Source organism: Erythrolamprus reginae, chromosome 2, assembly GCF_031021105.1.
Source record: "Erythrolamprus reginae isolate rEryReg1 chromosome 2, rEryReg1.hap1, whole genome shotgun sequence".
NCBI lineage: Eukaryota > Metazoa > Chordata > Lepidosauria > Squamata > Dipsadidae > Erythrolamprus > Erythrolamprus reginae.
In genome coordinates this window covers 205,711,360-205,737,752 of record NC_091951.1, presented here as the reverse complement: position 1 = coordinate 205,737,752, position 26,393 = coordinate 205,711,360, and the positions used below count along the sequence as shown (strand labels likewise).

Here is a 26,393-nt window from a genome sequence, read left to right as displayed (position 1 = left end):
GACTTGGGTTCCTAAGTAGAGGCAAAAAAATCTTGAACACCCGGTTCTTATCTAGAAAAGTTCTTAAGTAGAGGTGTTCTTAAGTAGAGGTACCACTGTACAGTGGAACCCCGACATAAGAGCTGCTCTACTTAAGAGCAACTCGAGATAAGAGCTGGGAGGGGAGAGATATTTTTGTTCTACTTACAAGCCCAAATTCGAGATACAAGCGCCAAGGAGCTGTCTCCTGAAGCCAAACGCTAACTTCCGCGTTCGGCTTCAGGAGACAGCTGCGAAGCGGCGCGCGTGTTTTAAAAGGTTGCAGCCGGCCTGGGGGGCTCGGGGGGGTGCTTGCAGCTTTCTTTCTTGCTCTTTTTCTTTCTCTCTTTTACCTTCCCTTCCTCTATTTCTTCTTTTCTTTCTCCTTCCCACCTTCTTCCCTCCCTCCCTCCCTTCACTCATTCCTCTCTTACTCTCCCCTTTCATAAGTTTCCTTGCTTCCTTCCTCTGTTCCTGTCCCTTCCCCCTTTCTTTCTTTCTTGCTTTCTTTCTTGCTCTTTTTCTTTCTCTCTTTTACCTTCCCTTCCTCTATTTCTTCTTTTCTTTCTCCTTCCCACCTTCTTCCCTCCCTCCCTCCCTCCCTTCACTCATTCCTCTCTTACTCTCCCCTTTCATAAGTTTCCTTGCTTCCTTCCTCTGTTCCTGTCCCTTCCCCCTTTCTTTCTTGCTTTCTTTCTTGCTCTTTTTCTTTCTCTCTTTTACCTTCCCTTCCTCTATTTCTTCTTTTCTTTCTCCTTCCCACCTTCTTCCCTCCCTCCCTCCCTTCACTCATTCCTCTCTTACTCTCCCCTTTCATAAGTTTCCTTGCTTCCTTCCTCTGTTCCTGTCCCTTCCCTCTTTCCTTCCTTCCTTCCCACCCTCCGTCCATTCATTCACCCATTCCTCTCTTGATTGCTTAAAGCCGGTCCCTGGTGCAAAAAGGGTTGGGGACCTCTGTCCTACAGGATTGGGTGGCAGAGAAGTTGAACATATGTAAATTTAAAAGTTTAAGAAAGTTTACAAGTTAAGTGAAAGAAACTTCATTATTCATTTATATGTACATGTACATTTCTTCATTAAAAACATGTCTTTCTGCATAATTTAGACTAACTTTGTGAGTTTTTTGAGGGCTGGAACCAATTAAAATTATTTACATTAATTCCTATGGGGAAAAGTCGTTCGAGATAAGAGCTGCTCGACTTAAGAGCCCAGGTCCGGAACGAATTAAACTCGTATCTCGAGGTACCACTGTACTTGCATTCAAACACAATCGAGCCTTTATGTTCATTGGTGAAAACAATTGGTTTCAAACTAGGAGCAGGACTGGAGAGAGAGAGAGAGAGAGAATTTCAGAGCTATTTACACTGGAGAGTTTCCCACTGTATGTCTCTGTAAAGAGACATCCACACCATTTGTGGTCAAAGAGATATCTGAAACCTTTCTGCACCTTTCCCAGCACCAAACTAATGAAGCTAAAAGCCAAATAAATTGACAAAAACCACAGATCAGGGCAAAAGTGGCTTTGCTCCTCCCGAAAACTGCTTTTTAAAAACCATAAATGTATGTTCCCAACAGCACCATCCTATCTAGACAAGAATTTATTAGAGGAGGAATAAACTCAGAGTTTCAAAATGAATTCACAGATTTGCCCCTATGAAACTGAACCGCTTCCACTTTGGCAGAGGCTTAGAGGAACACTCCACATCTTCATGTCCTTGAAGGAAAGCATAATGTCTCTCATCCTCTGTTTCTTTGCCTATGTCTTGTCCAGATGTTTTTCTACTTCCTAGTCTAACCTACAGCTCTACTATTCCTTGGTAGTCTCCCATGCAAATGTTATTCAAGCCCAAGACCTCTTAGCTTCCAAGCCCCAAATAAGATCAAAACTGGAGTCTGTCAAGCCCAGGATCCTTCCCAATTAAAACACAACCTAATTAAAAATGAATAGGAAGGAACCTAATGGATGCCAAAGGGAGTTGCTGTGGGCACATACTGGTTCCCATTGTGAACTGCAGTGCTAAAGACTTGCTTCATTTTTTCCATGGAAACAAATCTGGACTTTTAGAGAATGCAAGATTTAAGGTAGGTAAAACTGGTGGGGGCAAATTTGGACGCTTCATTCCTACCAGATCCACGTTAGGAAGAAATGAAGTCTGATAGGCTCACTTCCTTGCTTAAAAATAAAAGACTGCAAAAATATTTCTACTGATTGGAAGAACTCTTGAGAGTGTTTACATGCAAAAAGAACAGAATGGAATGAAAGACATCTCTCAGGGGATCACACGCAACAGAGACTGTAAGTCAGTGACGGGCTCCTACGGGTACGGTCAGAAACGTAGTACCGGTAGCAAAACGTGGATCTCCACCCCAGAGCACCCAATTTACACTGAAAGATGTTGAAACAAGATGCATAAGCCACGCCCACAATGTGGTAGTAAAGATTTTGGTAGCCCATCATTGCTGTAAGTCCAATTTACCTTCTCAAATCATCTGTTTAATGTTTTCATCAGAAATTGTTTCCAATAAAGATTGAAGCAGAGAAAATTTTACCTGATATGTATGGTATATTCCTACTTTAGATGAGTTTACCTGAGCATGATTTTTAGTTTCCCTTGTTGCCTTCTTTCCTTCTCTCTGACATCTGAGTTCTAGAACAGGAGTCTCCAATCTTGGCAACTTTAAGACTTGTGGACTTCAACTCTTAGAATTCCTCAGCCAGCTGGCCAAGGAATTCTGGGAGTTGAAGTCCACAAGTCTTAAAGTTGCCAAGATTGGAGACTCCTGTTCTAGATGATGTGCTCTTCATCTCCTAAATAGAATAGATGCCTAGGTCTTTTACTATTTATTTATTTATTTATTTATTTATTTATTTATTTATTTATTTATTTATTTATTTATATTGTCCAATACACAATACATATTGAAGAGGATAGACATGAGGTGTTATATATAAAGAAAGGATATAAAAGTAGAGGAGAAGATATATGAAAGGAAGAAAAGATATATGAGATATGAGATAAGGAGATAAGGAGATAAGGAGAGACAATTGGACAGGGGACGAAAGGCAGGCTAGTGCACTTATGTACGCCCCTTACTGACCTCTTAGAAACCTGGAGAGGTCAATCGTGGATAAGGGAGAAATGTTGGGGGTTAGGGGTTGACACTACTGAGCGGTAATGAGTTCCACGCTTCGACAACTCGATTGCTAAATTCATATTTTTTACAGTCAAGCTTGGAGCGATTAATATTAAGTTTGAATTTGTTGTGTGCTCTTGTATTGTTGTGGTTGAAGCTGAAGTAGTCATTGACAGGCAGGACGTTGCAGCATGTGATTTTGTGGGCAATACTTACATCGTGTTTTAGGCGTCGTAGTTCTAAGCTTTCAAGACCTAGGATTGATAGTATGCTTACGTAGGGCATTCTGTTTTGAGTGGAGGAGTGAAGGGTTCTTCGGGTGAAGTATCTTTGGACATTTTCTAGGGTGTTGATGTCCGAGATGTGGTATGGGTTCCAGACAGATGAACTGTATTCAAGGATGGGTCTGGCAAAAGTTTTGTAGGCTCTGAGGAGTAGCGTGAGTTTGCCAGAGCAGAAGCTGCGTAGGATCAGGTTAACAACTCTAGAAGCCTTTTTGGTGATATTGTTGCAGTGGGCTTTAGCACTTAGGTCATTTGATATTAGTATTCCTAGGTCTTTTACTGAGTGTGGGCTGGCTGTGAGAATTTGTTTATTCAGTTTATATATGAAGTTTGGATTCTTTTTGCCGATGTGGAGGGTAGAGCATTTGTTGGTTGATATTTGAAGTTGCCAGGTGTTAGACCAATTTGAGACAAAGTCCAGGTCTTTTTGGAGAGTAGATGTGTTGTCCGTGGTGTTGAATAGTTTTACATCGTTGGCGAAAAGAACACAGTTGCTTGTGATATGATCGCAGAGGTCGTTGATGAAGAGAATGAAAAGAGTAGGACCTAGTACGCTGCCCTGGGGAACGCCTATTCATTTAATGAAGGCATCATGTGGTGCTTATGACCCTCCTTTGAAATTTCCTGCACTTTTGCACACTTTGCTTTATGACTGCATCACATAGCAATGGAAAGTCTGTTCACAATCATCCTTGTAAGTTAAGAAATAAAGTATACTTCACCTGGTGGCTAAAGACCCAGTGGCTATATTTATACAATGTACTCATTTGGTGAGAGAGTGAAAATCGTTGTGAAAACTCAGCCCGTTTGCCTGCTCCACAATTCAGGATATCATGTTAATGCAGAAAAAGGGTTAATTCGACAAGCTATCTGGAGAGCAACAAGGGGAAGAGAACACAGTCGGTGCCTTTAATTCTTATTATAAACAGTTCTATGACTGCCTTAAGAGGAAGCTGGAAATCATATCCTGATGCTCTGCAGTGTGCAGCACAAGGAATTTAACACTTTTTCCTGGCGCTGGCAGGACGCATGATGCGAGAGACAGACGGGGTCTGCTGAAGTCTAGGATTAGGGGGTTCTTTTCACTGCTTCGGCAAAGGACGTGGGTGCACGCAACGAAAGAGCTGGATTATTGTTTTGGACACGGAGGTGACCAGCATGCAGGTAAGACAGTGGGACATTAAACAACAGACTAAGAAGACAAGTTACACAGAAATCCTTCTCCAACAGTTTCAAAAAACCTGCCAGTTCTCATCTATATATAGAACAAGGTTATTAATGCGGGTTATATTTTTTTAATTCCTTTTGCCTTTTGGTTTGGAGAAGCTTTGTGTACAAAGAATAATCTATTCTGTTTATAAATATTGTGGGGGGGGGAGGCAGTACATAGCTGTTTAATCTTCACAACAAAATGGAATTGAGTAACATGAAAATAATTAGTAGGAAATTAGCTTTCCGTATTCCAAACAATGAAGACGTGGACACAACTCTTGAAAGTGTTCTTGGTTGCACTTTCTTCCATGTCATTGCTCTTATGGTGTTGTCACGTTGGTGGTAGATTGGTGATAGCGTTCATTGCTTCTCCTCAGTCCTACATCCTACAGGCTCAATTCTCTGTTAAGAAGTAGGAATTCAAATGAGAGTAAAATATTGAACCGATACCAACATTTCTATCTGAAACTCTACCAGGCAGAGTCTGCCCACGTGTAACAGATGGGTCAAGGGTTGCAGACTGAGAAACCATCTTTCAGGGAAGGTCAAAGGGGAGGGAGCCAGGAATTTGACCTTCTTAGTGAATTCGACTTATTCATCCATCCAAATCGCATATTGATGGAAGATCTCAAGAGATTTCAGGGATTTGGGGCTGAAGATGTAAATTAAATGGGTACAGTCCAGGGATGGGTTCTAGATCCTTTTGCTGCTGGTTCTCTCAAGGTTGGACCATGCACATGTGCATTTCTGCAGCCATTAAAAAAATCCAAGATGGTGGCACCCAACCAAAGTAGCCCATGACATCCTCACCGAATTACTAACAGTTACTAATGGTTCTAAAAAAGCAGTAAGAACCAGTAGGAACCCACCTCTGATTTAGCCAATCCAAGGAGGACTATTGTGTGGTTTAGACATCAATACAATGGGTTTTATTTTGATAATTTTAATCTTTGTTTTATATGGTCTTACATGTTTTTATTTTACCTAGAGGTAACCTAGATGCACTCCGCAGTCTGCATTGGTTGCCAATCAATTTCCAGTCACAATTCAAAGTGTTGGTTATGACCTATAAAGTCCTTCATGGCATTAGACCAGAATACCTCCGGGACCTCCTTCTGCCGCACAAATCCCAGCGACCGATTAGGTCCCACAGAGTTGGCCTTCTCCGGGTCCCGTCAACTAAACAATGTTGTTTGGTGGGTCCCAGGGGAAGTGCCTTTTCTGTGGCGGCCCCGACTCTTTGGAACCAGCTCCCCCGGAGATTAGAACTGCCCCCACCCTCCCTGCCTTTTGTAAACTCCTTAAAACCCACCTTTGCCGTCAGGCATAGGAGTATTGAGACATATCCTATACAATTTAAGTATGGTATGTCTGTGTGTATGTCTGCTTTAATAACAGGAATTTTAATGTTTTCTTTTTTTTAATCGTTAAATTATTAGATTTGTTATGAACTGTTTTCTCTTGTTGTTGTGAGCCGCCCCAAGTCTACAGAGAGGGGCGGCATACAAATCTAATAGATAGATAGATAGATAGATAGATAGATAGATAGATAGATAGATAGATAGATAGATAGATAATAAGAGGCAGGATATGTTATTGAAGTGGTTGTCAACTTGTGATCTGCAGAACCCCGGGGGGCTGTGATGTCATCACAAAGGGGGTGTGAAGGCTTGAACAAATGTTATAATTTAAATCTTAAGTCTTTGGGGACCATGACCATGGTCCATAGTCACAAAAGATATTTAAAGGGAGTACGTGGTGAACAAAAGATTGAGAACCACTAAGTTATTGGACAGCAAAAAAAATCTATGGGATTGCTAGAGTTGAAAACAACTGGCTAGTACAATAATTAAATAAAATAAATTCCCCCTGGGTATCAATTCTGAGTCTGTTTAGAGTTTGGTCAGTTCATTTTATAAATATGTGAAAGAGAATATCTCACATGCATAATGGAAGGCAGATATACATAATAAATTATAATTATTATCTGTTCATAACAATGTGAAATCGCAGCTGCCAATTCTTTAGCTAATATCCATTAAATTCTTGCCAAGAACCTAAAATGTTGTAATGCATTCGCATAGTATCTGTACAAAATCTAAGAGTATAATCTTTTGCAATTGATAGATGGAAATTTTGTCAATGTGCAGATTAAAGGTAGTCCTCAATTTATGACCACAATTGAGGCCAAAATATATGTTGCTAAGTGAATGCCAATATGTACTGAAAGGCAACATGAATGCCAACATGTACTGTGACATACTGAAGCAGAGCATGATCCTCTCCCTTCAGAGATTGGGCCACAGGGCAGACATAACAACGACCCCAAACAGACCTCCAAAACGACCACTACCTTGCTAAAGAAGCTGAGGGTAAAGGTGATGGACTGGCCAAGCATGTCTCTAAACCCTAATGAACATCTGTGGGGCCTCCGAAATGGAAGGTGGAGGCGTGCAAGTTCTCTTAACATCCACCAGCTTCGTGATGCTGCCATGGAGGAGTGGAAGAGGACTCCAGTGGCAACCTGTGAAGCTCTGGTGAACTCTATGCCCAAGAGGGTTAAAGCAGTGCTGGAAAATAATGGTGGCCACACAAAATATTAACACTTTGGGCCACATTTGGACATTATCACTTAGAGATGTACTCACTTTTGTTGCCAGTAGTTTAGACATTAATGGCTGTGGGTTGCATTATTTTGAGGGGACAGCACATTTACCAGTGAAAGGCTACCAACATTTTTACTACCACACTGTAGGTGTGGCTTATGTAGGATGCCCTGCATTTTCTTTAATCTTTCAGTGCAAATTGGGTGCTTCGGGTGGAGCTCCATTTTTGCTCCCCCCATACACTTAACCCTGCTGTTCTGGTCGAAAAAAGTTAAAAATCTTCTGTTCGGGTCACATACGACCCGGACCGAAAACTCTTCATTTGAAGTGCTTATGTTTGGTCAATTTGAAAACTTTTTTCACTTGGAAAGTAGTCTGAACATTTCTGCACACAATGATATGAAAATTGAAATGAAAAAAGTAAATCTTATTGGTTTATTTTGCGGACATAATGCACGCCCCCCCTTTTTTGTGATTTTTTTTCAATTTATGGATAGTTTTGCTTGCAAAATCCATTCTATTTTACTAAAGTTGGTGTGGGATTGGTAGCTTGAACATTTCTGAACATAATGATATGAAAATTGAACTGGAAAAATTGATGCATATTGGTTTATTTTGCACATAAATGTATGCCCCCCCCCGTTTTTTTGAAATAGTCTTCACTTTATGGATAGTTTTGCTAGCAAAATACATTCTATTTTAATAAAGTTGGTGTGGGATTGGTAGCTTGAACATTTCTGAACATAATGATATGAAAATTGAACTGGAAAAATTGATGCATATTGGTTTATTTTGCACATAAATGTATGCCTCCCCCCGTGTTCAATTATTTCAATTTATATAAAAATTATGCTGTTAATTTCAAACTTACATACTTTTTTTTAGTAAAATGGATTTGTTTCATAAAATTAGTTCTCTGGCTACAACGTGGTTGATTTTCAAAAGGATATTCCAAATATTTCTAGCCAAATATGTATAAAAAGTGACAATAATGGCACACAGCAAGGCCGAGGGGGGGTGGCCCTTTTGTGGCAAAAATAAACCAATAAGAACCATTTTTTCCAGTTCATTTATATTTTTCTTGTATTCAGAAGTGTTCAATTTAGTATATCAAACCTTTTGGGGGAAAATTCCTTAGGGATTTGTAGCCTTAAAAAATAGAAATTGACACGAAATTCAGAAAGGATGGGGGGAGGGGCTTTTTGATCAAAATAAAAATATAAGTCTCAATTTTTCCAGTTCAATTTTCATATCATTATGTTCATAAATGTTCAAACTAGTTTTCCAGTTGAAAAAGTTTTCAAAAAGACCAAATTCAAGTACCTAAAAAAAATCATTTTGGTCCGGGTCTATATGATCCGAACAGACTAAACGTGACTTTTTTTTTGCCCAGAAAAAAATTTTTCCCCCCACCCCCACAAATATTTTTTTGATGATCAGCATTGTTAAATTGAGTAAATGAATGCCTAAGATTTTAAAGAATATTTCGGATTTGGAGCATAAAAAAATAAAAAGTGAAAATGGTTGCAAGCAGCCGAGGGGGGGGGGCTTATTTCTGATTTTAAAAAACCAATAAGAATCATTTTTTTCAGTTCCTTTATATTTTTCTTATATTCAGAAATGTTCAAGCTAACAATCCCACACCAACTTCAGTAAAATAGAATGCATTTTGCAAGCAAAACTATCCATAACTTGAAAAACATTTCACAAAAACGGGGGGGAGGCACATTTATGTGCAAAATAAACCAATAAGGATTAATTTCTTCAGTTCAATTTTCATTCCATTGTGTGCAGAAATGTTCAGACTACTTTCCAAGTGAAAAAAGCTTTCAAAAAGACCAAACATAAGCACTGCAAATGAAGAGTTTTCGGTCCGGGTCAAGGTGACCCGGGAACAGAAGATTTGTAACTTTTTTTGCCCAGCAAAAACTAAGCCCCCCACCCCCCAAAAAAAATTCTCATAGAGAGAACCCCTGAAATGATGAACAGTCATGAAATTTCAAGTTTCAGATATGCAGGGAAAATTTTTTATAGGGACTCAAACTTGGCTTCGGGTCACATACGACCCGAACAGAACAGCAGGGTAGCATACAGCTTAAGTGTAGTGAGTATACAGTATAGCCAGTGGTGGACTCCTACGGGTACTCACTTAAGCTGTATACTCACTACTTTACATTGTAGCCAAGTATCATTTCTTCAGTATTGTCACATGAAAAGATATACTTAAGTATTTACAAAATGTGTACTCACTTCTGTGACATACTGTACATATACTGTATATATCTCAAAGTTCAACCCAACAAACATTCTCTTCCATCAATTCAAATTTATTATAGCCTAAAAGCAGATTAATTCAATTTTATTTACCTTCCTCAAAAATAAATACAACTGCAGTTAATAATTATTTCTCTCAAGTAAGAACCGTATGTTTAGGATTGCATCCTTGGTTAAGCCATAGTTGAACTTGAAAGAAGGTGAGATTTGAAACAATAATGTTTTAATTTCCAACCTTGCTATACTTTTCTTTATATTCCACGTTAAAGCTGTCTTTAATACATTACATAGTAAATATTTAATGCTGTTTTGTTAAAGTCATAGATGTTCCGTACAGTATATTAAAACAAGCATCTATTAAATTTTGATTCTCAGATTTTATGTTTTTTATTCAAGTTGAGGTTAGGAATTTGGAAACATGGTGGCAGCTAGTTCAGAAGGTCATGCCAAAGGCAGAAGATAAGAATGTCTAGAGTAGTATTTCTTAAACTTTCTTCTTTCAGGATTTCTTTACACTTTTAAAAATTATGGAAGACCCCAAAAGAGCTCTTGATTGTATGGATTAAATTTATTGATATTATCATATTAAAAATTAAAATCCACACATTCACTACCACTAGGGCCTCTCACATTTGCTTGATGGGATTTTAATGTTTATTATTTTTCAATATAGGCCGGCAAATAATTTTGATTTCTCAGACCTCTGAGAGGTCATGAGGACCCCCAGAGATCCTACGACTACATTTCAAGAAAAACTGCTAAATGGTGTAATGTTAAATGCACCTTCCATTTTAACGTACACATTATCTAATGTATAATATAATGTTTCCATGCAAATACCTATCACATGAATGCCAACTGATTATTGGGATTAGAGACAAAAGGTGTATTAGAGGAAAGGCTGGAATCGGATGCTTTTGCTCTTGTGTTGCAATCTGGAAAGAGGAGAAAAAAATCCTTCTCTGATATTTGATGGAAGAATATTGGATAATAGCACTAATAGAGCAATTTTCCCTCTAAGCAAATAAAGGTAGTCCTTGTCTTATGACCACAATTGAGCAAGATCCAAAACAGTTGCTAAGGGAGTTTTGTCCCCCCCCTTTTTTTGCCACAGTTGTTAAGTGAATCATGCAATTGCTAAATGAATCTGGCTTCCCCCTTCCCCTGTCTGTCTCTTCCCCCTCACTGCCTTCCTCTGTCTGAGGCATCTTCTTGCAACCAGACTGGCCTTCTATAAACAGATGTTTCCCACTGTTCCACATCAAAATCCCCAGCTATAGGAGCTGGCCTGGAGCCAACCACAACACCCCCCATTCACTTTGCTTGCTGAGACCACTTTGAAAGGTTACAAATAGTGATCGAAAGACCTCAGGACAGTAGTCATAAAAACATGCCAGTTGTCAAATACCTGAATTCAGATCATGTGAGCAAGAGGAGGCTGCAATGGTGGTAACTTCAAACAGTCACTAAATGAACAGTTGTAAGTCAAGGACTTTTGCTCAAGGCCACTTGAGAAAAGTGTGTTAAAATTCTGTTTCATACACAAACTAAATAGTGATCGGTCTCTTCTTAACTGATGCTTTAAAAAGCTGAAGATAAAATACATGAAATGCAAATATACTGCTCAAAAAAAATAAAATTTGTGTGAATAACTACTCTCGTAGCTGGGCTTGCAAAGATTTTATGTTCTTTTAGTCTTTCATGTTCAAACTAAATTTTTAATACTTAGAAAGAATTTGCTGAGTTTTGCAAGAATCTCATATCCTTTTAATCCATTCAGAGTTACTTCTGAATAACTTTACGCAGTAGAGAGTTGACAGAGATTGCAAGACAGTGTAATGATTTTCTGTCCATTCTTAACCGACTTGTCTGAAAGTAGTCTTGATGGCTGGTTCCAGCTCTCCCACTGCTAACAATAAATACCCACAGCTATTTTAATCTTTTCTGCTCTTGAAAGCCAGCATGAGAAGAGGGACAGGAAGAAGGAGTGGGGGTTAAAGAAGCTGTGATAAAATCCAGATGGAACTGCCCAAGAGGCCTGGGAGTGGATGCGCTGATTTACACAGGAACTAGAAGCCTCATCTATCCAGGGTTTATCTCTTGCTCTCTCCTTCCCATTGCAATGTTAATCCAAATCTAAACTGGTTACATGCCAATCGTGAAGTTTGTAAGATGGAAACACCCTTCAGAGTTTCTGTCTTGGTTACTTCTCACGTACAGAAGGGAGATGTCTGAGAAATTGAGCCATCTCCCATGTGAGAATAGAATAGAATAGATAGAATAGAATAGAATAGAATTCTTTATTGGTCAAATGTGATTGGACACACAAGGAATTTGTCTTTGATGCATATGCTCTCAGTGTGTATAAAAGAAAATATACATTTTTCAAGAATCATGAGGTACAACACTTAATGATTATCATGGGGTACAAATAAGCAATCAGGAAACAATCTATATTAATAAAAATCATTATTATTATTATTATTATTATTATTATTATTATTATTTTCAAATATAACAGAAAAGAAAAGACATAAACATAACATATACATACAACATTTGGGAAACGAGAGCTTCCCCACTTCTTTTTTGAGTGTTCGACCAGAGAATTTTCCTTTTTCACTTAATATTAATTCTTTTATTTGACGTGTTGCTTTGCTTGAATTTTATTTATTTCTCCATTGTTCTTTCATTTAGCCAATCGTAGACCTTCCCCCATATTTTATAATAATCTGAGTCTTCTTTTCCCTCTAATTTTTTGGACATCCTGTCCATTTTTGCGCATTCCAGTATTTTTTTAATTGCCATGTTTTCTTCTGGTGTTTTGTCTATTTTCCATTTCTGGGCATATGCTATCCTAGCAGCTGTTAGTATGTGTATAGCTAAACATCTTACCTCTTTTTTCATTTTTTAATTAAAAATACCTAATACAATATAATTCTGGGTTTTTTTCAAAATCTTCCTTTGTTATTTTTTTTAGCCACTCTGTTATTTTATTCCAATAATTTTTTGCTTGTACACATGTCCACCATTGATGATAAGGATACAAGCAACAAGTTACAGTCGTACAGTCATAAGTGGGATGAGATGGATAATGGGAATGATGAGAAAAACTACTACTAGCCCATCTTGTAGCAAGCTCGGGTGCAAGAGAAGCCGGGGGGGGGGCAAGCAAGCCCTGATAAAGGGTGCACGCCCCACCCCTGGCTTCCCAGAATGCCTGAGCGGCCACTGGATACTCTGGGGCATTCCTACACTACCGTGGGGATCGCCCCAGCCAATAGGCGGTGCCGAGTTGGTTCCCGCCATCAGCAACTGTTGGCTGGGTGTTAATTCGCCCGGCCTCTTGTTAATATTAGTGCAGACTTAGTAAATAATTTCAGAAAATATTTGATTAGTAGAGTGATGTGTTTGGGGGAAATTATTATTGTGTCTAGTTGTCTTGGCATGCAGTGCTCTGTAGCAACGTTTTGAGGATAGGAGTTGAAAAAGTTTATGTCCAGGATGTGAGGGGTCAGCAAATATTTTCACCGCCCTCTTTTTGACTCGTGCAATATACAGGTCCTCAATGGAAGGCAGGTTGGCAACAATTGTTTTTTCTGCAGTTCTGATTATCCTCTGAAGTCTATGTCGGTCTTGTTGGGTTGCAGAACCAAACTAGACAGTTATAGAGGTGCAGATGACAGACTCAATTATTCCTCTGTAGAACTGTATCAGCAGCTCCTTGGGTAATTTGAGCTTCCTGAGTTGGCGCAGAAAGAACATTCTTTGTTGTGCTTTTTTGATGACGTTTTTGATGTTAGGTGACCATTTTAGGTCTTGATATATGATAGAACCTAGAAATTTGAAGGTCTCTACTGTTGATACTGTGTTGTCTAGTACAGTGAGAGGTGGAAGGATGGAAGGGTTTCTCCTAAAGTCTACCACCATTTCTAGGGTTTGATAAAATTTTGTATATATGTTTTGTTTTCAGTTGACTCAAAATATTGACATGCGAAGTGAAGTGTTTTCCTCTATGAGTTATGATAACGAAAAAGCCCAATGCAAGTTTTGTATCATTTGTGTAAACAGGTAGCTTTATTGTGCATTCTTTGCTGCTAAGGCCTTATTGGGTTTGAAGCTGTTCATCCTCTGCTTTGTAGGTCTTCTGAGAGGAGGACTTGTTTCCAATCCACCCTGCCGGCATCTTTTGCCTCTTTATCCCACAAGTATGGAGCCTCTGTCCTCAGTGTTGGTGCTGCTGTTATTAAGCCTGGCTAGGCCAATTCTCTCAGGCCCTGAACCAATCACTGGACCAAAATGTACCTACACCTTCATCTTGCCCCAGCAGAAGTTCACAGGAGCAGTGTGCTGGAGCAGTGTACGTCCTCCCGCTGACCCTCCACGTCCCAACCGTAGTGAGGTGGAAGAGCTCCACGTCCAGCTGAGCCGACAGCAGGCCGAAATGGATGAACTACGGCGACTGGTGGAGGTGGACGGGGCCATGGTGAGCGAGGTCAAAGCATTACGCAAAGAGAGCCGCAATGTCAATGCCCGGGTGACCCAGCTCTACACTCAGCTGCTTCACGAGATCCTTCAACGACGAGAACGGCCAGCGCAGACCTCTCATCTAGAATGGCGGGTAGCCAATGCTTCTGCTGAGGCCGCACGGGTGGCGGCCAGTTACCGTCAACTGGAAGGGAAGTACAATGCTTTGGCTGCCCTTGTCAACAATCAGAGTGCCCTCATCAGCCGCCTAGAGAGAGAGTGCCAGCAAGGAAGAGCGGGCAAGGAGGTGCTGCCACAGGTACTGGTCAGAGGGAACTGGGACTCAGGAACCAAAGAGAGGACAGGAGCAGAGGTGGGCTGCTAAGGTGGAATGGTGACGTGTGCTCTCCCCCGTGGCTCTGAGTGCTAGCAGAGTCCAGTGCACTTCTGCTACTGCACCTGGGCAGGTAGTGAAATCATGCATGGACACGCAGATGCTCCCATAGCACTCCTGCGTACCCGTGTGCGATTTCGCTACCTGCCTAGGTGGCGTAGCATAATTGCACTGGACTCTGTTAGCACTCAGAGCCACAGGGGAGAGCACACGTCACCGTTCCACCTTAGCAGTCTACCTCTTTACAAGAGAATAGGCAAGGTAGAAAGAAGCATGGTTTCATGATTATGAGGATAATGGTAGTTGGTTTTTTTTTTAATTTGAAACTGGAATTTTCTAAAATCATACTTTCTCCATGGAAAAATTTAAAAATCCATAAAATTGCATCACTTCTTAATAGATTTAATAAGCCTCTTTTGCAAAACCAACGTAGGAAAATTATGCACGTCATTCACTTGATTTGTTATTTGTTTATCCCTTTCAATTATTAAGACATCAGCTGGTTTCTTTTGTATGTCCAGTATAACAACTTTTTCCATGTCATTAATGTAACATGTCATTTTAAAATGCAATTTCAAATCAGTCTCAATCTCACGATCAGGAGATTGTGAGTTCAATCCTAGGTGGAGGCAGATGTAGGGTATTCTGCTTGGGTGGGGGGTTGGATTAAATGACCTGCGAGGTCCCTTCCAACTCTGTTAATCTGTTAAATCTGATCGGACAATTTCCATAGCACTTTTTAAATGCAGTCTGTGTATTTAAAGACATTCTTAAAATTAACTCCTATAATTCTGATCTTAGTTCTTTCTGGTTTCCCTTACTATATCATATTTAAAGTCTTATTATGTTTATTTAAAAAAAATTCAAATGCAAAGTATTTTATCCAGGAGAAGTATTTTTATCATTAATTTCAAAATCTTATTACAAATCCATCTGGACCCTTAGTCTGTTTGTAAGCCTTTCACAATCAAAGTTCTAATTATCCTTTTGCTGCTTTTTTTTGGGGGGGGGGGATCCTCAATACTTTAAGTCCTTAAATTTGTACAGTATTTAAAATTGTTTTGCTCAGAATTGAAGGAAATTCTCCTTGTATTTTCAGACTTAACTATCCAAAGATTTCTATTACTGCCTGCAAGCAGTATATGCAGTTAGAGAAAACTTAAGGCTGTGATACTCAATTCCTTCTGCAATTTATAAACCATGTGGCAACATTACTAGAAGCAAACACCAAAACGGAGATAGCCCATATATAAATTCTGCTTCCAGAGCTAGACTGGAGAAGACTAAACTAAATTAACCCCATCCAAAAACCCAAAGAAGTTGCCGCACTGTGTTTTCTATCAACTCTTATGAACCCACAGGAAGCCCATGTGAGAGTAACCATAGGGTGAAAACCGATGTGATTTGCACCACCCACATTTGCAGCATTCCAAGTTAATCTGTTTTCAGACCACCAGGGTGGGATGAGCAAAAGACTTACCCCTCAACACTTCAGATCTATAATAATAATAATAATAATAATAATAATAATAATAATAATAATAACAGCAGAGTTGGAAGGAATCTTGGAGGTCTTCTAGTCCAACCCCCTGTTCAGGCAGGAAACCCTACACTTCTTCAGACAGATGGTTATCCAGCATCATCTTAAAAACTTCCAGTGTTTGAGCATTCAGAACTTCTGGATGCAATCTATTCCACTGATTAATTGTTCTAACTGTCAGGAAATTTCTCTTTAATTCTAAGTTACTTCTCCCTTTGTTTAGTTTCCACCAATTGCTTCTTGTTCTACTCTCAGGTGCTTTGGAGAATAGGTTGACTCCCTCTTCTTTGTGGCAACCCCTGAGATATTGGAACACTTGCTATAATTTCTTCCCTAGTCCTTCTTTTCATTAAACTAGCCATGCCCAGTTCCTGCAACCGTTCTTCATACATTTTAGTATCCAGTCCCCTAATCATCTTTGTTGCTCTTCTCTGAACTCTTTCTAGAGTCTCAACATCCTTTCTGCATCGTGGTGACCAAAACTGAAGGCACTATTCCAAGTGTGGCTTTATCAAAGCCTTATAAAGTGGTATTAACACTTCATGTGATCTTGATTCTATCCCTCTGTTATTGCAGCCTAGAACTGTGTTGGCTTTTTTGGCAGCTGCTGCACACTGCTGGCTCATATTTAAATGGTTGTCCCCTAGGACTCCAAGATCCCTCTGACAGTTACTACTGTTGAGCAATGTACCTATGCATTTTGTTTTTCTTGCCTAAATGTAGAACCTTACGTTTTTCACCAATGAATTTCATTTTTGTTAAATAGCACCCATTGTTCAAGTTTGTCAAGATCCTTCTGTATTTTGCACCTATTTTCTGGAGTGTTGGCTATTCCTGCCAGTTTGGTATCATCTGCAAATTTGATGAGTTCCCCATCTATCCCCTCATCCATGTAATTGATGAAGATATTGAAGAGAACTGGGCCTAAAACAGAGCCTTGGGGTACTCCACTGCATACATCCCTCCATGTAGATGCAGTTCCATTGAGCACTACACGTTGAGTGCGGTTGGTTAGCCAGTTTTGAATCCATCTGGTGGTAATGTTGTCCATCCCATATTTTTCTACTTTATTTAGTAGTAGTTATGGTCTACTTTGTCAAAATCCTTACTGAAGTCCAAGTAAACCATATTGACAGCATTCCCCATGTCCACTAATTTTGTCACTTTGCCTAGCATCTTGCTTTCATTTTACTCATCTATTTCCGTAAATATTGTTTAGAAACAAATATCTATAGCTATTCTATGGGGGCATAATGCTCTTCTATGGTTGGGTCCTTTTGGTTTCTTCACAAACTAGCCTTCACCAATTTCATGCTTTCCAAATGCAAAGGAAAGGATAGACTTCTAAAGATGTAGAATCTGCCTTATCCATGACTCATCCATTTTCTGTAGAAACATTTCCCTCTGCCCCCAAAACCAGCATAGGAAGAGTTGTAGAGTTCAGCTGAGATGCTCTAAAATTGGATGTTGCTCCCTGAAGACATGATTGTTGCTCCACCTCTTCACACAGCCGCCTTTGGCACCAGTGGTACCTCACAACCCTGCAAGCACCTCCAATGAAAGCAGAGCCCACTTTGACATCATCAATGACATCCAGCGAGACCAGACAGCATCTGCCCAGCACTGGTCTGACAAGGATCCCTCCCCACTGGATGACACTCTTCTGCTCCCTGCTGCTGGTCCCACCAAATCTACAGGTGAGAGAGAATGCAACTGCCAAGAAACACAGCAATCTGTTGCCATGATCGGAAATGACCAGGTCTTAAGTCATCCCAATGGGGAGGTAAAGTTATTCCTAAAAGAGGATGGTGCAACGTTCCTTTATTTCCTCTCCACCCACCAGGGAGAGAAACCTGAGTTACATTTTCTATATAATATTGGTATGATGATTTATGTTTCATTTTCTGTAAGGTTCAGCTATGCAGTTACTCCACCCATAATTAAAGTACAGTACATCAGTCCAGGCACGGTTTAATGCTACTTATCTGTGTGAAATACAGATTAACATGTAACACATTGAATTCTTGGGATGTTCATGCAGACAAAGCATGGACATCAACTGTGGGTTGCTCTCAGTTCTGTGAACCAGTAGTGGTGGTGGCAGGAGGCTCCGCCCACCCACCTGGTACGCTTCTCGCATGCACAGAAGTATCACGCGCGTGAGTGTCTGTGCAAACTGGTAGCAGCAGGTTTTAAAACCCACTCCTGATGGACTTCCAAAGTATTCTTTATCTTGTGAATAATTCCCCACTTTTTTCTCTACTGCTCCATGCTATTTCTAGCATATTTTTAGACTGCCAACTAAGGGATGTTCCATTCCGCAGATTTATTAGTTTGGTTTTGAAAGTTGAAGTAGACTTATAAACCACTATGAATAGCTTATTATAGTTTAGAAGAAATATTCATACTCTCAATGCAGAGTGTTGGCTTTATAGCTGCTCCCCACCCAACACTGTTCACCCTTACTTATTCATGGGGCCTCCTGCTTCTTCCACAAAGCATCTGTTGACCAGAACCAAATAAAAATAAAAAAAGATTGTCATTTACACTGAAACTACGTCCCATTCTTTTCATCTTGGAGATCCAAGCCTTTGATCTGATGTTCTAGCTTGGCTGAACATCAAACAGTATTTGCTAAGAGAAACCAGTGATTTGTTGGTAGGCTTTCAAAACTGACAAGGACCTAAATGCCAGAGCATGGCTTCCTAGTATATAGAAGGACTTTAGTGCAGGGGAAGCATTCCCTTGTCTGAGTCTTTCTATGGAAAATGTGGTTTATGGTTAAAGGCATGCCTGCCACAAGGCAAAATATCAACAGAGACCAAAATGTGGTGTTTAGACCGAAATGTGGTGTTTTTGTAGAAACATAGAAACATAGAAGACTGACGGCAGAAAAAGACCTCATGATCCATCTAGTCTGCCCTTATACTATTTCCTGTATTTTATGTTACAATGGATATATGTTTATCCCAGGCATGTTTAAATTCAGTTACTGTGGATTTACCAACCTCGTCTGCTGGAAGTTTGTTCCAAGGATCTACTACTCTTTCAGTAAAATAATGTTTTCTCACGTTGTTTTTGATCTTTCCCCCAACTAACTTCAGATTGTGTCCCCTTGTTCTTGTGTTCACTTGTGTTCACTTTCCTATTAAAAGAAGCCTATTGTAGAAGCCACAACAGCATCGGTCAGTTTGGAATAAGCTTTATTTTGTTTCCTGTGCAGGGCCTTGGTCTGACTGTCAAGCAGCTCAACAGGATGGCCAAGCCAGTGGCATCATCATACTGCAACCAGCTCATGCCAAGGATATCATCCAGGTCTGGTGTGACCAGGAATACGATGGAGGTGGTTGGACAGTCATTCAGCGGCGGCAGGATGGATCAGTCAATTTCTTTACCACTTGGCAGCATTACAAGGTTGGAGGATGTGGCTCCTGGTGCCCCCACGAAGAGGGGAGCTATGAAGTGGAAGGATACCCAAATTGTGGGTAGAGTGAGGGGGAGCGAATTGCAGGATGCACGCTTACTTGAAGTTAGCATTAGCGAGCTGAAGTCACATAGCAGGGCTGAGGATGAAGAACCAAACGTGATGAAGCTAGGAGCCAGGTTCATACACTGAACTTCAGTGGATGGTTATAAAGAGCATTCACAAACCTCAAAGCAAAAGACTCAGGCATATGTACTTTGGGGGCTAGTTACCATTATAGAAAAACGGTTATAAATTTATATTTATAAATCCCAGCGACTGGTTAGGTCCCACAGAGTTGGCCTTTTCTGGGTCCCGTCGACTAAACAATGTCGTTTGGCGGGACCCAGGAGAAGAGCCTTCTGTGTGGTGGCCCCAACCCTCTGGAACCAGCTCCCCCCAGATATAAGAGTTGCCCCCACCCTCCTTGCCTTTCGCAAGCTCCTTAAAACCCACCTCTGTCGTCAGGCATGGGGGAATTGAAATTTTTCCCTTCCCCCTAGGCTTATAGAATTTATACATGGTATGCTTGTTTGTATGATTGGTTTTTTAAATTGGGGTTTTTTAGATTATTTTTAATATTAGATTTGTTTACATTGTCTTTTTTATTGTTAGCTGCCCCGAGTCTTCGGAGAGGGGCGGCATACAAATCTAATAAATAAATAAGCAAGCAAACAAACAAATAATAAATAAATAAAATTTATCTTCAACGAGAAAGAATTGGGTTATCCAAGCTAAGATTGTTTGTACAGTTCTTGAGAAAACCATAACGGATGAATCCTTCCATATTGTTAATCTATAAATCATGGTACACAAAACACGTTAAGTCAAAGATGCGCATTTTGGCTTAGTAGCAAAGTAGTAGTGAGTATTATTAACACTCACGAATATCCTGTTCCAACTGGTGTCCTATGATGTCGTCCCTCCCAAGAAATCCTCTATCCTTCAGTGTAAGGCATAGCAGTCCCGCTTTTCATGTCCATGTATTGTAACTCCTCCCACAGGGCCTTTTACAAGACCACTGGTTACACTTTCAAGATCATCTCGATGGCCAGGAACCGTCCCTTCCAACCAGCTTTTTAATGAGGCCTTCATTGCACCCCTTATAGTGGTACATATCCCCTCATGTTCTGATCACGTATGCCCGTCCCACACCTGGCAGCTCTTATTTTTACCACAGCTTTCACCTGGCACCCCCTTGCCCGCAGCTCCCTCTCGGGAGTGTATATTCCTAGTCAATTTGGAGGATTCTTATTGACCTGGCATATTCGTCCATGGGATACAGGGATATAGAGATGTTCTCTTAAGCATCCTGATGGTTACAGAGATACCAGGTGATCTCTTTGCAAAGGAAGGAGATGGGTTGAGCCTGGATGCCAGATTATTCTATGTATTGACCTGGCAATGTATGAATGCATGTTCTGTGAATGAAATTCCTAATTTCCCACTACAGAAGTACTCCAGAGAGAGTCATTTGCCTTAATGGCACTTTGCTAATCGTTTGCTCACTGTGTTTATCTCAGAATGGCTTTGGAAACCTGGAAGGAGAACACTGGCTGGGCCTGGAATCCATTCACTTGCTGACCCACCAGGGTTCCTACATGTTGCGTATATTAATGGAAGACTGGAGTGGGCGACAGGCACAGGCTGAATACAATACCTTTGCTCTGGAGCCCGAGAGCGACTTCTATCGGCTGCAACTGGGAAAATATCAAGGGAGTGCTGGAGACTCTCTCTCTTGGCACAATGGCCGACAGTTCAGCACTCTGGATCATGACCATGATGCTTACTCAGGTAAGAGGGCATCACTGGTGGCAGAAACTGCTGGAAGGACGCATCAAAAACTGAGCAGGAAAGACTATTGATACAAATAGTTCGGTGTAATGTTTAAGGAGATGGACTAGAAGCCAGAAGGCTTGAGTTACAATTTTCCATTAGCCATGAAATCTTAGTGACTTAGGCCAGTTATTCTCTCTCAGCCCAAATCACCTCACCAGGTTATTGTTGTGAGGAAAATGGAAGAAGGAGGCCTTATGGATGCCGCTATGAATTGTATACAGAAGAGTTTATACCAGTATTTCTCAAGCTTGGCCGCTGGAAGATGTGTGGACTTCAAGTCCCAGAATTCCCCAGCCAGCAGAGCTGGCTGGGGAATTCTGGGAATTAAAGTCCATACATCTTCCAGCGGCCAAACTTGAGAAACACTGGTTTATACTCATCGTACATTAATCCCTTTCTTTCTCCTTGGAGCTCAGATTGATGGGTGGGAACCTTCTATTTGCTTCCTCATGAAAACTACAAGGAAGGCTTCAGGCCAGCATCAGCCAGTTGGGCTAGTCAGAACCTGCTGGCCTATGAGGCATCCCATTGGTTGCTTCCACATGATAGTAAAGCAGGAGAAAGCTGTTGTGATGGGACTTGGAGGCAGAACTATGTCATCTAGAATCATCAATATAATTTTGTGGCCAAAACATGGAGCTCAGTTCACCTTCATCCCTAAGGTAAATCAACACCTGCAGGGTAGAATATTTTGAAAAGTAATTGTTTTGTCTCTGAAGAGAATGATTAAAGGTTTAGCTTGTTTTTCCAAAATGACACATAAAGTGTAAGTGCATGTGTTTTCCATTTCTTTAATTCAAAAGAGGCCAGGTTGTTAAATGTACTAAAAGATGAAACTTCTCCCAAGGCCACCATTATATTTATAGTCAATTTCAGGCAGTTTAAAAGATTTTAACTTATAAAAACCGTATATTATCTTGTGTACCTCAAGGAAACTTGGAGGCTTCTATTCTCCTGCAAAATGCATTATCTAGTTAGATATGCTGCCTCAGCAGAAATTTTTTTTTTAGGAGACAAAACAATTTTTTTTATTTCTGGAAAATCAAAGATTTCCAGGTAGAAGACTCAAAAGTCTTTGTGCAGCTAATCCGTCTTTTCTCCTTGAAGACTTTTTATTGCAATTTATCTCAATCCTTACGGGAAAAAAACAAGAGGGAAAGAAATAACAAGCCAGCACAAACTGGCTTTTCCACTTGCCTAGGCAGAATTTTCTATTTGGGGCAGAATGGCTGCAAAATAAAATCCTTGTCTGTTTTATGATTTAGCAGCTGATGTGTACTCTGGCCCAAGGTGTTTCATATTAGCTTCAATGAGGCTTCCATTGGTTTTATTTCTGTCTTTAAACACAGTGTTGGCTCTTATTTCCCATTCTGTTGAGGAAAGGGGAGAGCAAGAATTGCGCTACATAAAAGAACGTTGAGGTTCTAGAATGTACAGTTCCCAAGCTATTAAAGGAGAACCTAGGCGGGAAACAAATTAATATTCCTACAGCAGTAGTAAAATTGCTTAATTCTGCCTCAGATTTCTAGAAGGAAGCCTGGGCAGATAAAGCATTTAAATTTCAATTGATTATCTTTCTCTCTGTCTCATTTGTCTTTCAGCATTGCAAAGTTAGTTCCAGCTGTTCCCCCTCCCCTTCCAATAATTGGAAGTTATGTTCATTCCAAATGCTGCTTGATACACAAAGCAAACGCACTTTGCCAATAAACCATAATCTGATCTATCTACAAGTAGTCCTCATTTAGTAAACCCAATTAGGACTGGCAAGGGGGTTGTTAAGTAAGGCAGTTGTTAAGATAAAAATAATCACTTATAGTGTTGTACTGTTTTGTATAGGATAACACATACTGACTGCATTGGTGAACATATGATGGAGATGGGGACGGGAGAGGGAGAGAGTTTTGCATTAGTGCCATAGCCACAAATAGTTACTGTCTAAGACACTTTCTAAGCCAACCTTACCCAAATAATTTTTCAAGGCAGTACAACATTTATCTCAGCATTTGGCATAAGAGACTGAGCAAAGTTTGGATAATATGTGCAGTATATGAATATATATGCAAACATGCAGCACTACGTTAATTGAACTTCAAATTATAAGAGAGAGAGCAGCTCATAATTTTCCTATTTGGAGTATTTGTTAAACATAAAATTTTGTTTTCCAAGGTTGCCTGGAATGAATGTGAAATAATTTCTTTTGCACTCATACGAAAAATAAATACTTTAAGATACTAAAGATAAAGCATGGATAGCAGCCTTTAAGAAATTATAGGTACCTTTTTCCCTGCCAAGGAAGGGCTATATTTTCTCAGTAATTTTTTAGAGATTGCATTACATGCTAACACTAAATTAGGCTGAAGTCAGTGGAAGGCGGGGCCAAGAATCAGTGATTTCCTTCCTTCCTTCCTTCCTTCCTTCCTTCCTTCCTTCCTTCCCTCCCTCCCTCCCTCCCTCCCTCCCATTTGCTTGATGTCTAAATGTGTTATTTATTTATTTATTTATTTATTTATTTATTTATTTATTCATTCATTCATTCATTCAGTCCAATACACAATAATACACAATGAAGGTAATAGAGGACACCTTTGAGGAAATAGAATTAGAGAAAGAATAGAAGAGAGAGTATAGGATAAAATAATCAATGAGAGAATAGAAGAAAGATATAGAGATAGAAGAGAAGATATATGGGATATAGGAGAGACAATAGGACAGGGGTCGGAAGGCACTCTAGTGCACTTATGCACGCCCCTTACTGACCTCTTAGGAATCTTGAGAGGTCAACCGTGGACAGTCTAAGGGTAAAATGTTGAGGGTTAGGGGATGATACTACGGAGTCCGGTAATGAGTTCCACGCTTCAACAACTCTATTACTAAAGTCGTATTTTTTACAGTCAAGTTTGGAGCGGTTAATATTGAGCTTCAATCTGTTATGTGCTCTCGTGTTGAAGCTGAAGTAGTCGTTGACAGGCAGGACATTGTAGCGTATAATCTTGTGGGCAATACACAAATGTGTTATCTGCAAAAGTCATGTCAATTAGGCCAAGGCACCTCAGTTAAGCTCCTTGTGACACAGTGGCTGCTCAGTTTTTCCCTAGGGTACCAAATGTTAATGGCATCTGAATTCATAGTTTGATCTCGCTCCACCCTCACCCCTTTATTCTTTCTCCCTAGGGAATTGTGCCCATTACCAGAAAGGTGGTTGGTGGTACAATATGTGCGCCCATTCCAATCTCAACGGCATCTGGTACAAGGGCGGTCACTACCGAAGCCGTTATCAGGATGGAGTCTACTGGGCAGAGTTTCGTGGTGGTGCCTACTCCATCCGAAAGGTGGTAATGATGATCCGGTCCACGCGAGGCAGCTAAGTTCCATTCTTATCTGCTGAACAGATGACAAAGCACATCAAAATCCAGATGGATGTACTTTGCAAAAGAATTCACTGAACTCTGGAAACACACCGTGCTTTTTTTTAATTGTCTGACCTCAGGAGAAACATCTTTAACTGTCTATGCAATGCACTGATTGGCTGAGAGCCTTGTACTTCACAGATTCCCCCGCCCACTTGCTTCTCAGGCAATTTTGCAGCTTTCATAAAAAGCATTGCTTCCAAAGAAGAAAGTGCCAAAGATATTTCAAATAGTACTTTAAATCATGTTAAAAGTCTTTGAAAAAAAGAAAAAGCATATTGAGACACCATGTGGCAGAGAGCAATATTGTATAGTAGTAAAAGAATTACCTTTTAAAAATATTTTTGGCTTCTTCCTGATACAGTATAGTTCTCATCACCTACCTTTGAGTTGATTTTTAAAAATGATACTAGCATCCAGTCTCCCTGTTGTAGCTAGCCCTGGTCCCTGCAATTGGCCCAGTCCTCCAAAAAAACAAATGAGATTTTATGCAATCTGAGGCTGTTCTTGAAATGTGTCAGGGTAAAGGAAAAATATTTTTCATCACCAGAGCAAGAAAAGACATATACAAGGTAGAGTTGAGAAGGTAGGGCAAGAAAAAATGTTGCCAGGACGGGTTTGTCTGGTACTTTAAGTGGGTGTGGGGACATAGCTTTGAAGATGCACCTTCATCCATATCCTGGCATTGTTTAAGGCAGAGGTCCCCAAACCTGGCAACTTTAAGACTTGTGGACTTCAACTCCCAGAATTCTCCAGCCAGCATAGCATTCTCCATAGCATAGCATAGCTGGCTGGAGAATGCTGGGAGTTGAAGTCCACAAGTCTTAAAGTTGCCAAGTTTGAAAACCTCTGCGCCTACAGAATTGTCTTGAGCAGAAGTCTTCAAACTTGTCAACTTTAAGACTTGTGGACTTCAACTCCCAAAATTCTCCAGCCAGCTATGCTGGCTGGAGAATGCTGGGAGTTGAAGTCCACAAGTCTTAAAGTTGACAAGTTTGAGGACCCCTGGTGTAAGGTGAAATTCACTGAAGTGTAGTTCTCCAGTCTGGCTTTAACTGGGAATCTTGCAATGAGAATACCTTCATTAACAACTTGCCTGCATGCTCCATATACTTTTGGACATTAAGGGATAGCCTTCCTGCCCAGTTTTTACAGATGGAAACTGGAAGTAAAACTGGCCTTCACCCAGCAATGAAGTGGAGGTTGCTTGGGTCACCGTCTTACCTCCTGGTAAATATATTGTCATCCCAGGGTTTATTTTTGAAGGGGTGCTTTTATTAACTCTGCCTGATCTTTTAATATTTGATGTGGCTCATATTCTATTTCCCTTGCCCGCTCAGATTAAAATTCTATTTCAAAGAAAATAAAATCCTGAACATAAAAACATACAAAGCACAAATCCTGCAAATGACAACAATGCAATGACTTAACAGCTGCACAAAGAAATATAGGGACAGTCCTTCCATTCAGGTGGTCCAATAACAAAGCTGTACCCAATGAAGCAAAAGGAAGGGATTCTCAGGCAGATCTGTGTGTCACCTTAATATGAACTTCTCACTTCAAGTCTTCATCTTAACTCTCCCCTAGTAAGAATGAGAGAATACATCAAACTATGAGGGTTGCCCAGAAAGCAATGCACCACATTTTTTTCTTCAACAATTATTTATTGAACACAATGAAACTTACACACAAGAAAGAATGATGATGTTTCTTCTACACATAATCTCCGTTCCATTCTGTGGCCTTCCTCCAAT

General features: G+C 40.2%; 1 protein-coding gene across 1 annotated transcript; it reads left to right on the top strand.

Moving 5' to 3' along the window:
• Window positions 1-4,463: 4,463 nt before the first annotated feature.
• ANGPTL6 (angiopoietin like 6) lies at window positions 4,464-24,978 on the top strand. The gene is made up of 6 exons (XM_070736130.1): window positions 4,464-4,601; window positions 13,672-14,315; window positions 17,441-17,627; window positions 19,154-19,344; window positions 20,917-21,187; window positions 24,404-24,978. Exons 2-6 carry the CDS (start codon window positions 13,740-13,742, stop codon window positions 24,595-24,597), a joined length of 1,419 nt encoding a protein of 472 aa, XP_070592231.1. The 5' UTR covers window positions 4,464-4,601; window positions 13,672-13,739; the 3' UTR covers window positions 24,598-24,978.
• Window positions 24,979-26,393: the final 1,415 nt, after the last annotated feature.